The sequence below is a fragment of the Crocodylus siamensis genome, chromosome 5 (genome assembly GCF_052110815.1).
Source record: "Crocodylus siamensis isolate JL-2025a chromosome 5, ASM5211081v1, whole genome shotgun sequence".
NCBI lineage: Eukaryota > Metazoa > Chordata > Crocodylia > Crocodylidae > Crocodylus > Crocodylus siamensis.
The window spans coordinates 37770423-37783824 of NC_143399.1; the positions used below are offsets into that span (position 1 = coordinate 37770423).

Below are 13402 nucleotides of genomic sequence, written 5' to 3' on the forward strand. Positions count from 1 at the left end.
GGGGAGTCGAGGGACGGGAGCGCACACCGATGACATCACACTAGGAATATTTGGGGCGCACACTAATGAGTAATTGCTGTCGCGTCATTAACACGGGTCTTGGTGGAAGTGACGCGTGAGCAGCGGGGATCGGCGCTGGGAGCAGTGGGATTGGAGCGGTGCAGGTAGGTAGGTAGGGCGGGGCGCAGTCAGGCGTGCGGCCTCTCCCCTTCCCTGTCGCTGCCTGTGGTGCCGCCCGCGCCCGGGAGCTTGGGCAGCGGCTGGGCGGGGCAGGGCAGGGCCGGGCGGGTGGGTTGGGGGTCGCGGGCGGGAGACGCCCTTTGTGGGACACCCGCGGTCGCCTGTCCCCAGCCTAGGCCGGCAGGATGTCTCTGGCGGACGAGCTGCTGGCGGATCTGGAGGAGGCGGCTGAGGAGGAGGAGGAGAACTTCGTCGATGAGGAGGATGAGCCAGCCATTGAGGATGTGCAGGAGGAGATGCAGCTGGACCTCACGGTGGACTCAGTCAAGAGTATCGCCAAGCTCTGGGACAGCAAGATGGTGAGATTGGTCATTCCTTTCCTGCCTCTAGTACTGGCCTAGGCTGGGGGGAGCAGCTGGCTTGGGGTGTAGGGTCCTTCCTGGCGAGTGGGTGCCAGCTGCAGGATGAACGGACTGGCTGACTTCAAACCCGGGAGATGGGAATGAGATCCTAGGCTGTTCCCTTCTTTGGCGGCTTGGGATCATGGGTCCCACACTAGCTGTGAGCCAGGGCAGATGCCTGCTGCCCTCTCGTCCTGTTGAATCCATTTTTCTCCAGCCACAAAGAGCAGTTCTGTGTGTCCTTTCCCCAGTTTGCAGAGATCATGCAGAAGATTGAGGAGTACATCAGCAAACAACCCAAAGCTACAGAAGGTACCATGTGAGAATGTGTGCGTGCATGTAGGTGTGTACATGTGATACGTTGTAGCTTCTTTCTCTTACTATAAAGACACAATCTCCTGCAGCCCAGTGCTTTCCTAGAGCCACTTGAGGACACTGGGGATGGTAAGGGACTCATGTCCCTTGACTCCCTTAGTCTGCTCCCTGCAGCTCAGTCTCCTTCATATGCTTTGTTGGGGTATTGGAGGTCCCTGTTAACTGCAAGGGGAGAGTGCCTCTTCCTGAGCTTTGTGCTCTCTGCAGCATAGTACAGTACCCCCTCCTGCTGGGGTGTGAGGGGCCAGCACTGACAAGTCTTAATGCTGCCTGCTGTGCCCAGTGCCTTCACCTGCCTTGCCCAAATGACCCCTGTTAAGCTCTTCCTTGGGAGTCTGGAGCTCTCTTTGAACCCCTGCTATGCTACTTGTAACACTGCCCCTTAGTGCTGAGGCAATGCCAACTACCAAGTGACCCATATACTGTCTGCAGCACAGTGTCCCCTGGCAGCATTGCAGCCAGCCAGCTAGCTGATGGCTGTCTTTGTTCTCATTCTCCCTTCAGTGATGGGGCCAGTGGAGGCAGCTCCAGAGTACAGAGTCATCGTTGATGCTAACAACCTAACGGTGGAGATTGAAAATGAACTGAGTGAGTGTCCTCCTTGGGCTGGGCATTTGTTTTATGGGGACTTTGCGGGGAAATGTCTTTTCCAGAAGGATGGAGGTGGAGAATGGGCTACCCAGCTTGGGGTAAAAGGGTGTCTCCCATTTTCTCTGTCTTGTCTATGCCAATGCCATAATATCATTTTGCAGAAGTTTGGCTGGGTGGAGGGTAGGATTTCTGTCTCTGCTTCAGCTTTGGGCTCCTGGATCTGGCTGCATGTGATCCCTGGTGTCAGCTAAGAAAGCCCTAGCTCGCTCTCATTCCTTCCCTCTGCCTTGTGGCCTGGCATACAACCTCTTCTACCCAAATTCAGTATGTAGACCCTGTTCTCCCCAGCACTTCCTGTTTGGAAAACAGCTGCTATTCTTTGTGCCCTTTTGTGTGATGACTTGATTTTCCCCCTGGTGTGGCGGGGATGCGGCATCGCCTGTGCTGATCTCAGAGGGAGAAAGGTGCTTTTCTCTACCCTCTTTACTGTTAGTCTCCCCTCAAAGGGAATCTGTGCTGCTGCTTGTGACGCTGTTAAGGAGCATTGGCTCCACTAGTGTCTTCCCTGCACAGATGACTTGCGTGTCTTTGCGCTCTGCCTAATATGTGGCATGAGGATGCTGCAGTTCACCTGGCACTGTGCTTCATGGCTGGGCAGAGGATAGAACTGAGGCTTCCTGGCATTTGTTTCTGTTCTGAGTTTGGAACTTTTTGAAAGCTCCAAAAGCTTTTGAATTCAGGGCTGTTTAATTGTCTTGAACATCAAAAAGTTATTACCCAATTTATGCAATGCTATATTAACATTTTCTCTCATCTGTAAAGATAAACTATCAAAATCTAGCATGTGAGAGTGTTGTATTAAATGTTCTGAGATGGGAACAGTAATGCACATTTAAATATACTAAAGTTCTTTACTTTTATGAAGACTGACACTTTGATGTTAAGTATGTCAATGTTAAATGTGTAAAGATACCGAGTTTACAGAGTGGTGTTTTTTTTTTGTTTTTTTTTTTTACTAGTCTCAGCATGAGAAGGTCGTGTGACTTAATTCCTGGTACCCATTGGATAGGAGGCTGTGGGTGGGCCTCAGAGCTGAGATAGAAGTGGGGAGACAGTGAGTAGAAAACCACTGCCCTCACCTGGGATTGTACTCAGGTCCTTCCAGTCTGTAGCCAGGTACCCTACTGACTGAGCTACATGGCTCCCCAAATTAAACATCTATGTTAACCTAGTTATGTCACAACCATTCTCATGAAATTGTAGTAAATGTGTGCGTGATCATATTAGGTTGAAATACAAACATAAATTTGTTAATGTAATGTGATTTTAAAATGAGCTTTAGTTTTCATAAAATAATTTCAATATAAATGTCAAGGTTAATGTTAACATGTAAGTTAATTATGCTTATAAGTTTGATGAAATTATATAAACAGACCCATTGCACCTATCAGGGTAACTTGAGATGCCTACATATAATATTTAATTTTAATTTAACATTTTATTGCATTGTACAGTTTAAAGTGGAACATGTGAAGACGGCTCATTCTGATGCTTTTCTATTTAATGTCTTAAATGCTGTCCTGTTTCCCCCTTGTCACAACTGTGACAAACCAGCTTTTTCTACTGGAAAGCTGTTCCTTGCAGTGTTTTAACAGTGCTGCCTCTCCTGCGTATGTAAGGCTGGTTGAGCAAGTTTTATCAGGTCTTGGCAGCTTCTGTGCTGGCATCCTGAGTTGTTTGAAGGGGTATTGTCTACTCTCCAATTCCAACCTACCAGCGCCATTAAGAGGCTGTGCCTTTTGTTTCCAGACATTATCCACAAGTTCATTCGGGATAAATACTCCAAGAGGTTCCCAGAGCTGGAATCCCTGGTTCCCAATGCCCTGGATTACATCCGGACTGTCAAGGTACCATTGACACTTGCCAGTGCTCCTATTTACATTTAGTTTGGCTTGAAGGACTGAGTAAAGAGAGGTCTTGAGTAGGCAGAGAGGAGCTAGGACTCCTGGCTTCTGTTCCCAAGTCTGGGTGGGGTCTGGGTTCTGGTGAATTTTTAAAGCAGGGTGGGGACTGGGAGCTAGGACTCCTGAGTTCCATCCTTGGCTCTAGAGGAGAATATGGTGCTGTTTTTTTCTGGTTGTATTTCTCATCTGTGCACAATGAGGATGATAATCCTAAAGGGAGGGCAGCTAGTAGAGATGACGGATGTCTAGGAAATGCCTTGAACATGACATGTGCCTCCTGAGGCTGTGGTGTCATCCCTACCCCCTGGCTGATTATCTCAGAGGTGGGGAAGGAAGGCAAGCAGTAGTCATCCAATTGGGGTGGGAGGTGTCTTGAGGTCTGGTGGAGGGGGAAAAGCTATTGCGGGTACACAGCTGGAGGAGGACAAGGGCTGTCAGGATGTAGAGGCGCTAGTTGGGGATGATGAATGGTGTACTCTGGGAAGTAGTAGTCTGTGAGCCCTGCAGGAGGCTGCCAGACCCAAGCTGGATGACAGTAGAGTAGGAAGAGTGGCGTGGCTCAGGTGACTAACCTGTCACCTTGGGTCCTGTCTCCTTGTAGGAATTGGGAAACAGCCTGGACAAGTGCAAGAACAATGAGAACGTCCAGCAGATCCTGACTAATGCCACCATCATGGTGGTGAGTGTCACCGCCTCCACCACTCAAGGGTATGTGATTTGCGTCCCTCCAGTGGATGTCAAGGGGGGATGCGGGCCGTTCTGTGTCCCTTCTTTCCTTGCATCTCCTTCTGTGGTACGTTTTATTGAATTAAGCCGCTGCCATGAGTGTCCACTCTTCTGTCCTGCTCTCCCCTTGAGGCCCATCTTGGCTTTTGGAGGCCTTTGGCTTGGGGCTGCTTTGTGATGAGGTGGAGGGCAAAATGTATGTCTCTGCAGACTTCTCTGGATTCAACAGCTTTTGCATAGCTACCTGTGATCCCAGGAGGTTGTAGGGGGGCAGGGTTCTTGGGTGCTGTTATTTGGTCCAGTGAGGACTCTCTGCATCTCTGCCAAGTCTGGGCCCCTCACTGTGCCACAGGTCTGGGTGTGGGGAGCATGGCAAGGTCAACACTCCTTGTCCTTCTTCCCTGTAGGCAGCAGCTAACGGAGGAGGAGCTGGAGCGCATTGAGGAGGCCTGTGATATGGCCCTGGAGCTCAACCAGTCTAAGCACCGCATCTATGAGTATGTGGAGTCTCGCATGTCTTTCATTGCCCCCAACCTCTCCATCATTGTTGGGGCCTCCACTGCTGCCAAGATCATGGGTGAGCTGCAGCCTGTCAGGAGGAGGGCGAGTGATTTGGGCAGGGGCTTATTCCTTCCTGGGGGTGCTGACTTCGATTCAGCTTCAGGGAGAGGTACTGGCTGGGTCAGTAGGTTGGAAGGAGGCCTTTCCTCTTCAGGTGGCACCAGCCCTAATCTAGCCTCACTTTGTGCTGCTGCCCTCCTCTTGCTCTGTTTCACTTAGTATCTTTCCACCTGCAGGGATTGCGGGTGGCCTCACCAACCTCTCCAAGATGCCAGCCTGCAACATCATGCTCCTGGGAGCCCAGCGCAAAACCCTTTCCGGCTTCTCCAGCACATCAGTGTTGCCCCACACAGGCTATATTTACCACAGTGATATTGTCCAGTCACTGCCCCCAGTATGGAACCATCTATTTCCCCCACCCCCAGTACTGCTTGCCTCTCTAGTCCAAACTCCCTTACCCAGATGCTTCTTTTCTCTCTCTCTCTTCTCTCTCCTTTTCTTTCAGGACCTGCGAAGGAAGGCTGCTCGCCTAGTTGCAGCCAAGTGTACCCTTGCTGCTCGTGTTGACAGCTTCCACGAGAGCCAGGATGGGAAGGTAGGGAGGAAGGTAGCCAGGGGAGTGGGGCCTGGTGGGTTAGAGCAGGGGGGCTGGGACTTGAGACTCCTGGGTTCTAGCTCAGCTCTGGGATGGGAGTGGGCTTGGTGGGTTAGAACAGGGGGACTCCTGGATTGTATCTCCAGCTCCAAGACATCCATGCAGGCATACCCACATGTATAATACACCCTTCTTGCTCAGAGGTTGGTGGGCCATTCTCCAGGCTCTCCCATTTCTGCCCCTTTTGAAGGTTGGCTATGACCTCAAGGAGGAGATTGAGCGCAAGTTTGACAAGTGGCAGGAGCCTCCCCCTGTGAAACAGGTGAAACCGCTGCCAGCCCCACTGGATGGACAGAGGAAGAAGCGAGGAGGTCGCAGGTCTGAGAGTGATCTGGCTGGCTTGGGGAGTGGGGATAGATCAGGGGCATTTCCCCTCTGGGGACATCAATCTTGATCTGGTCTGAGGACCGGGCAGCTGGTTAGTTTTTGGGTGTGTGAGGGATGGAACATCTAGTAGGAAGGGGGCACAGGCAGTTTACTCCTCCCGTCTTCTCCCCCACCCCAACTCCCCACGTACATTGCTACTTTGGGGGTCCTGCTTCTGAGTCCCAGAGAGCAAAGTGCACCCTGAGTCTGCCCACTGGCTGCAGAGTGCTTGGAACAGTGCTCCCCAGAGCAGGACACGGCTTTCTAGAGGCGCTACAGGTAGGGGACAGCCCAAGTCCCCAGCTCCCATTCACTGATGGGGACCCAAACCTACAGCACATTGCTACTGCTCAGGGCCTCCCAGGCACAGAGAACAGGCTGCCTGCAACTCTCAGCCTGGGCCAGTCCTAACCCTGCTGCAGTCAGGAAAGAGCTTGTGCTGGTTGGAGCCAGGCCAAGGAGCCAAAGGCAGCAACATGTGCACATCCAGCAGGAGCCAGGTGCTGTCTAACCTGAACTTGTGACAGGATGTAAGAACTGGTACAGTTCTCTCCATGTGAGGCTGTGATGACTTTTGGCATCTGGCTGTCAATCTCTATGCACTTCGCTAGCCGCACTTGGTTTTTCCCTCATAGGTATCGGAAGATGAAGGAGCGCCTGGGGCTGACAGAAATCCGGAAACAGGCAAACAGGATGAGCTTTGGAGAGGTGAGCTCTTGCTTCACGCAGCCCTGCTTGACACAGGGACTCCATGGCTCAGGGATGCGAGTAGGGTCTGGTGGGTTTTGAGCAGGGGGCTGGGAACCAGGACTCCTTGGTTGCATCTTAGTTTTACTTTTGGTTTTTACTGTATTCAGGCCCCTGTCTGTAAGTCCGTCTGGAGGCTTTTTCTGGGAGAATCCTGGATGAACACCCTGTATAGGAATAGCTCTATGTTGTAACTCCTGTTTTCAGAGGCATGGGTCAGGTATCCTAGGTGCTTTCCCAGCAGAGATCTGTTAATGAGGCACATGGGAAGAATGTGCCCCTCAACCATTGTGGTTTTGTCATCCCAGCCCTGTGGATCTGCAGTGGTAGCCCCAGCATTCCTTTGCTGCCAGAGGTGTTCAGGGGTGGGGGTAACTGTGTCTGTCTGTTCCCCTAGGACAGAGCTTCTTAGTTGTGTTGCTCCCTTGGGAGCTGCAGGGTGAGGAGCTGCAGAGCTGTATAATATTTAGGTTTATCAGGTTGGCTTCTCAGTACAGCCAATTAGCCTTTCCCAGTTGTTCCATGGGTTGTAGGTGCCTCGTTTTGGGCTCCCCAGCTTGCAGAAGCATTACTGAATTAGCTGCTCTTGGCAGAGGTGTGAGATGCGGGGATGGAGGCATGCTTTGTGCTATGGTTTTAAACTGTACTAAGTTGGGCTCTAGGCCTGTCCCGTCTCCATCCCATCAGTACCCAACCCACCAATGTACCTGTGTTCCAAGTAATACAGTGCTACATTGGGGACCCTCTGCTCCTTTGCATCCAGGAGGTGGAGACCCTGGGAGTGCTGAATAGCAGAGATGTGGGAATATTTTTGGGATGATGGAGTGGGGGAGTTGGCTGGACAACCTTCCTCCATATCTGCTGTGTCTACCCACAGCACCTCCCATGACCCCCCCTCAGTTGAGAGCCGCTTCCCTGAGGGGCTGTGGCAGCACACCCATCAGCAGGGCACTTATACCATCAATCTAACAGCAAGCTGGATGTCTCCTGGGGGCTGCCTGGGCTCTGTGATGAGAGGCCTTACCCCAGGTCCTGAAGATACTCTGCTGCCTACATTCCCTCATTCATCCATCTTTGAAATGCTTCCCCTCCAGATTGAGGAAGATGCCTACCAAGAGGACCTGGGCTTCAGCCTGGGCCACCTGGGCAAGTCAGGTAGTGGCCGGGTTCGGCAGACGCAAGTCAATGAGGCCACCAAAGCCCGGATATCAAAGACCTTGCAGGTATGGGGGAAGGGCTCAGCATTCTATGTTCAGGCCAAGGCACTGGATCCACCATAGACCTGGGTTGGGAGGTGGGTCTGGAGCAAGGAGGGCCCTGCCCCTCACTCTGCTATGGCATGGGCACAGCCAGGTTTGGGCCTGTTCTGGTCCTAACATCAGAGCATGGAGTGCCCCTTCCACACCCCCCGCTCACAGGGGGAAGGATGCCTATAGACCCAGCACATGTGCTCTGTCCTTGATGCGATTTCCATCTGAGTGCCAGATGAGCAAACCCATGTTACATCCAGGAGAAGGCATGTTAAGTCCTCATTCTCAGCAGAGAAGCAGCATGCCTGCACTATACCTCCCCTCCCTCACCTGGTGTGCCGGTGGGGGGGCCACCTTTCCCTACTACAGAGCTCCCTGCTGAAGTCACAGTGGGGCTGGGAGGTTGCGCCTTATCAAAATGTGTTGGTCAGCTCCCTCCATTATTAGCTACCCCAGGCTCCCTGCAACCTGGGATTGACAGGCTCGGATTCCTTGTAGATTTGGGCCTTTTCTGTCTGGAGCAGGTCCTCTGGCCTAGAGCCAGCTTACACTGGGCCCTGCAGACAGTCCCACCAAAGTCTAGGGCTTGAGCTCTTTCCCCTTCTCCACAACGGTTAGAACCCAGCTTCTCTAGCTGAGAGCTGTGGATCCAGTTACAACCCCTGGCTGACACCTTCCTTTGCTTCAGCCCTGCACTCTACCTTGAGGTAGGGTTCTTGCTCCCCTCTCCCTGCCTCAGTTGTGCATCAGTACCATAACTCCTGGTTTTTCTCCTGTCCGTCATTAGCGCACGCTCCAAAAGCAGAGCATGGTCTATGGTGGGAAGTCGACCATCCGGGACCGCTCCTCAGGCACTGCCTCCAGTGTGGCCTTCACACCCCTGCAGGTAAATGCTGTGGCACTGTAATAGGTCTGGCCCTGTGGGTACCCTCTTCACATGGATGTAGAAGATTGGGGCTGTCAAAGGAAGATGATATTTCTTCCCCCCTGCCTTCCTTTTGAAGTATTTGGACATCAACCACAGTTCAGGCTGGAGAGTTTGACTGGATTGTGCTGATGCTCCTGCTGGTGCTAGAAAACCAGAAGCTCCTAGCTGGAAAGTCTGTCTCTGCTACTCAATCTCATAATCTATTTCTGACTCCCAAACCTGGCAGTCTGTTTCTCCAGGTCAGAGTGGCATGTGCTGTGCGGTTTTTGCATCCCTCCAGCCCAGGGCATGGTTGTTGTGTATTAACAAGAGCCCAGAAGATTCTAGACACCTTCCTTGACACTACAGAGCAGGGTGTTGGCAATGTCCTCATCGTCCCAGCTTTTTCCTGTACTGATGTTTGGGGCACAAGGCCTTGTGGTTGTGGGAGGCTCTAGAGTAGGGATTTGGGGGGAGGCCTCTTCCAGTCCTGTGTTCCTAGGACCTATTAGCATCTCTGTTTTAATGGTGGAAGTAGGGCCCTGACCAGCTTTGAGGCTCAGCCCTAAAAACAATCTCTGAAACTAGTGGGGTGAATAGGCAGACCCCTCAGTCGGATGAGGAGGAGGGTTCATGTTTCCTGCCCCTTCTGAAGCCCCAGCCCATCATCAGAAATGGGATTGACCCACCGATTCTCTCCCACTTCCTGAAGCCAATGGCAAAATGAGGCCTCCGGATGACCAATTCTAGCCCTATACTGCTGTGCAGGGTAGCTGTTAGCTCCCTGTGCCCTACCCCAGAGGTGGCTGCTTCTCGGTGCTGGTCAGGGTGTCCCTATATAATCATATTCCACCTTAGACACAGCCACATCTCCACACCTTTTGGGCTTGGGCATGGCCAATCCAAGTCTTGGCTGATTATTCTTTCCTTCCCCTCCTCCTAGGGCCTAGAGATTGTTAATCCCCAAGCAGCAGAGAAGAAGGTTGCAGAGGCCAATCAGAAATACTTCTCCAGCATGGCAGAATTTGTAAAAGTGAAGAGTGAAAAAAATGGCATCATGACCAACTCATAAACTCCCTCCCTTTGGACTCAGCCAAACCCTCCTTTTTCTCCCTCAACAGCCCCCTGAGAAGCCTGCTGCAGGAGGTGTGTCTGAGCCCTGTGGGGTACTCCTGCCACCCAACTACATTGGAAGGCAGGATCTGGCCCTTCCAGCTCTGGACACAGGGGCATCTGTACAAGCTTCCCAATGCTGGACCCCATTTGCTGCCTCTAGCATCATCCTATTCTTGTGGCAGCTCTGCCCCAAAGCAAGCGCACCCCACTGGTCTTGGTTGCACCTGGTGTAGCTTAGGATCCTGGAGTGTGTATGCTTGTGCCAGACTGTGGCCTCTTCTAGGGTAGGGCAGGAACCTGGTACCTAAATAAGTTGGTGTGTGGGGGTGCATGTGTGTGCATGCCCCTTGGCTGCTTTGCCTGTTATGGAGTGCAGCAGGGCATGGAGATTTGTGTGAGGGGTGTGCCTGGAGGTTCCTGTCAGGGAGTCTGAACAGGGGATTGGGGTAGGAGGAAGGGAAGGGACATTTTAGGGTGAAGTGTGTATGATAATGATGATGATGATGAATTCATCCTTGTCTTGGTTAAAAAATAAAATAATAAAAATTATTTTTGGAAAAAATACAGCTCCCTGGAGGTTTGGGCCTGGTTGTGGGGTTTTTGGGTGACACTGACTTAGTCCTGTCCCTGAGGGGTTGTGGGGTATGGAGAGAGGGGTAGGAGTAGGTACCCATGGGGAGTCCCTACCTCTTATAGATTCATAGATGTAGGGTTGGAAGGGACCTTGTAGATCTTCTAGTCTGACCCCCTGCCCTGGGCAGGACAGAGAACTGGGCTCAAATGACCTCAGCCAGGTAAACATCAAACATCCTCTTTAAAGACCCCCAGGGTAGGAGCCATCACCACTTCCCTTTGAAGTTGGTTCCAGATCCTAGCCGTCCTGACTGAAGTGGTGCCTTCGGATGTCTACTCTCTAGCAACTTATGGCCGTTATTCCTTGTTACTCCGGGAGGCGCTTGGGGGAACAACGTCTGTCCAAAACCCTGCTTGTCCCCACCCCCAGTAAGCTTAGAGACGGCCACCAGGTCCCCCCTTGGCCTTCTCTTGTGAAGGCTAAACAGGTTAAGGTCCTGTAACCTCTCCTCATAGGGTCTGCCCTGCTGTCCCCAGACTATGCAAGTGGCCCTCCTTTGGACCTTCTCAATGCTGTTCATATCCCTCCTGAAGTGCAGCGCCCAGAACTGGATGCAGTACTTCAGCTGCAGCCTGACCAGTATCGCATAGAAGGGGAGGATCACCTCCTTGGACCTGCTTGAGCTGCATCTGTGAATGCAGAACAAGGTACGGTTAGCCCTAGTGACCGTGTTCTTGCATTGTTGGTCCATGTTCATCCTGGAGTCAATAATGACTCTCAAGATCTCTTTCTGCCACTGCTTTTGAGAAGGGAGTTCTGCAACCTGTTGGTATGCTGCTGGTTCCTGCTGCCCAAGTGCAGCACCCTGCACTTGTCAGTATTGAATCCCATCCTATTTTAATTTGCCCACCCCTTTAATCTGTCCAGGTCCTGCTATAATCTGTCCTTCCCTTCTAGTGTGCCTACCTCACCCCAACTCTTGGTGTCATCTGCAAATTTAAACAGGCTGCTCTTCACTCCATCCAAGTTGCTAATAAATTGAACAGTGTGGGCCTGAGGACTGAGCCCTGGGGGACTGTACTGCCCACTTTCCTCCAGGTCGAAAATGACCCATCCGCCACTCCATAACAGGCAAAGCAGGCGCGGCCCCTCAGTCAATTTGCAATCCACCTGACTGTGTAGGCATCAGTGCTGTAGTCACCTAGCTTTTTAATGAGAATGGGGTGGGAGACCGTGTCAAAGGCCTTCCTGAAGTCCAGAAAGACTACATTTACCGCAACACCTGCGTCCAATGATTTTTTTTTTTTTTTGTGACGTGATCGTAGAAGGCAATCAGGTTTCTCTGACATGACCTGCCCCTATTAAAACCATGCTGGTTGCCCTTGAGCATCATCCCTGCTGCTAGCCCATCACAGATGTGTTCCTTGATAATCTTCTCAAAGAGCTTCCCCAGGATTGAAGCAAGACTAACGGGCCTATAGTTGCCCAGGTCCTCCCTCTTCCTTTTTTTAAAGATGGGGACCAAATTGGCCCTCTTCCAGTCGTTCGGCCCCTGGCCAGTGCACCACAAGTGCTTGTAAAGCTGTGCCAGGGGCCCCACAATAACCCCTGCCAATTCCCTCAACACCCTGGGGTGGAGAGCATCTGGACCTGCTGACTTGAACATGTCCAGCCCCTCCAGAAGTTCTGTGTTCCGGTCCCTGCATGAGAAAATAGAGGTGAAGAAATTGTTAAAGAGGTCTGCTTTCTCCTCTGTTGCGACCACCAGATTGCCAAGCATGTTCTGCAGGGCCCCCACATTATCCAGGGCCTTCATTCCCCTATGTGTTTAAAAAAGGACTTTTTGTTACCCTTGATGCTAGCCCTAACTCTGTATCTGTCTTAACTTTCCTAACAGCCTCCCTACAGACCTGAGCAGTGAAGGTATACTCCTCTTATGTAGGAGTCTGGTGGCAGAGAAGTTGAGGTAGCTGTGAAGGCTCCTGAGACTCCAGCCCCAGTCCAGGTCTGGGCTCATGCTGGAGGCTGCCCTCAGGCAATGCAGCAGTAAATGGGGCCTGTGCATTTGCACTGTAATTTGATAGTGGCTGGGTATGTTGCCAGCCCCTCGCTCCCCTGTGGGCTATTCACTGTAGAAGACAACTGACCAGAGCCACAGTGGCCTGATGGGTTCCCTGGTCACAGGCCAGCTTTGGCTTTGCTCTTGCTATTTTTTAGAGTAGCAGGTATTAACATGCTTCCCACAGCAGGTTGGTCCTGTCATTTCCTTTGCACTGAGGGGAAATGGGATACAGGGAGGAGAAGTGACTCTCCTAAAGCTACCTAGCAGGTTGGTGGTGGAGCTGGCTGCAGCCCCCAGACTCCTGAGTGGAAGGTGAAGCTGTGCTTCCTTTCTTAGGTGCTGCTGGTGGCTGTGCTATGGTAGCACCCAGGCAAGTAATGAAGTGAGGGCTCTTTGGGTGAAGTGCTGTGTGATCCCGGAGTAAGGATGCCTGGGCCTTCAAGCAGAACAAATGCTCTTCTCTGTTTGCCCATATTTGAGGATTTCCTAGAGCTGAGATGGAACTGAGGAGTTCTGGCTTGACACTTCCCCTGCTCTAACCTATGGGACACTCCTTCGTCCCGACAACTGGGATAGAACCTTAGGAGTCCTGGCTCCTAGCCCCGCTTCCAGCCCCCTTAGCTTTGGAAGGGCTAAGATAGAACCCCCCACACCCTGGCTTCTACTCTCCTCCTTTAACCACCAGGAAAGCCTTCCTTCTGCCTTGTAGCTGAATCCCTCTGGGGAAGGGTATTGATTGTGGCTGCTGAGCCTGGAGCTCAACTGTCAGGGTCTGCTTTGCTTTGTGCATAGCTCACAGAGCTGTGTTGCTTTACACCAGTGATAGTCAATCAGAGTGCTATAGCTCCTGGAATGGGTGACACACAATATTAGCAGTTAGGTGTGCAAACACAACTGTTTGACAAAATAGAGGTTTCAAATAGGAGT

At 51.9% G+C, this 13402-nt stretch overlaps 1 protein-coding gene across 3 annotated transcripts; it reads left to right on the forward strand.

Moving 5' to 3' along the window:
- The first annotated feature begins 26 nt into the window (after positions 1-26).
- On the forward strand, positions 27-10403 carry PRPF31 (pre-mRNA processing factor 31). Of its 3 annotated transcripts, none has more exons than XM_090048551.1 (14): positions 27-164; positions 352-539; positions 833-893; positions 1461-1544; positions 3357-3454; positions 4113-4219; positions 4645-4814; positions 5035-5192; positions 5304-5393; positions 5644-5771; positions 6455-6527; positions 7661-7789; positions 8604-8702; positions 9845-10403. In XM_090048551.1, exons 2-14 carry the CDS (start codon positions 366-368, stop codon positions 10070-10072), a joined length of 1599 nt encoding a protein of 532 aa, XP_089904677.1. In that variant the 5' UTR covers positions 27-164; positions 352-365; the 3' UTR covers positions 10073-10403. The 3 variants fall into 3 exon arrangements, with proteins under 3 accessions (XP_089904677.1, XP_089904679.1, XP_089904678.1); XM_090048553.1 differs by having other exon boundaries at positions 29-164; positions 9667-9987; XM_090048552.1 differs by having other exon boundaries at positions 58-168.
- Positions 10404-13402: the final 2999 nt, after the last annotated feature.

Excerpts from the sequence above, each read along its gene's own strand:
- PRPF31 (XM_090048551.1), top strand. The coding sequence starts at position 366 with ATGTCTCTGGCGGACGAGCTGCTGGCGGATCTGGAGGAGGCGGCTGAG. Across the intron at positions 5,772-6,454 it reads AAGAAGCGAGGAGGTCGCAG|GTATCGGAAGATGAAGGAGC; the intron begins GTCTGAGAGTGA and ends TTTCCCTCATAG. Across the intron at positions 8,703-9,844 it reads TGGCCTTCACACCCCTGCAG|CCCCCTGAGAAGCCTGCTGC; the intron begins GTAAATGCTGTG and ends CTCCCTCAACAG.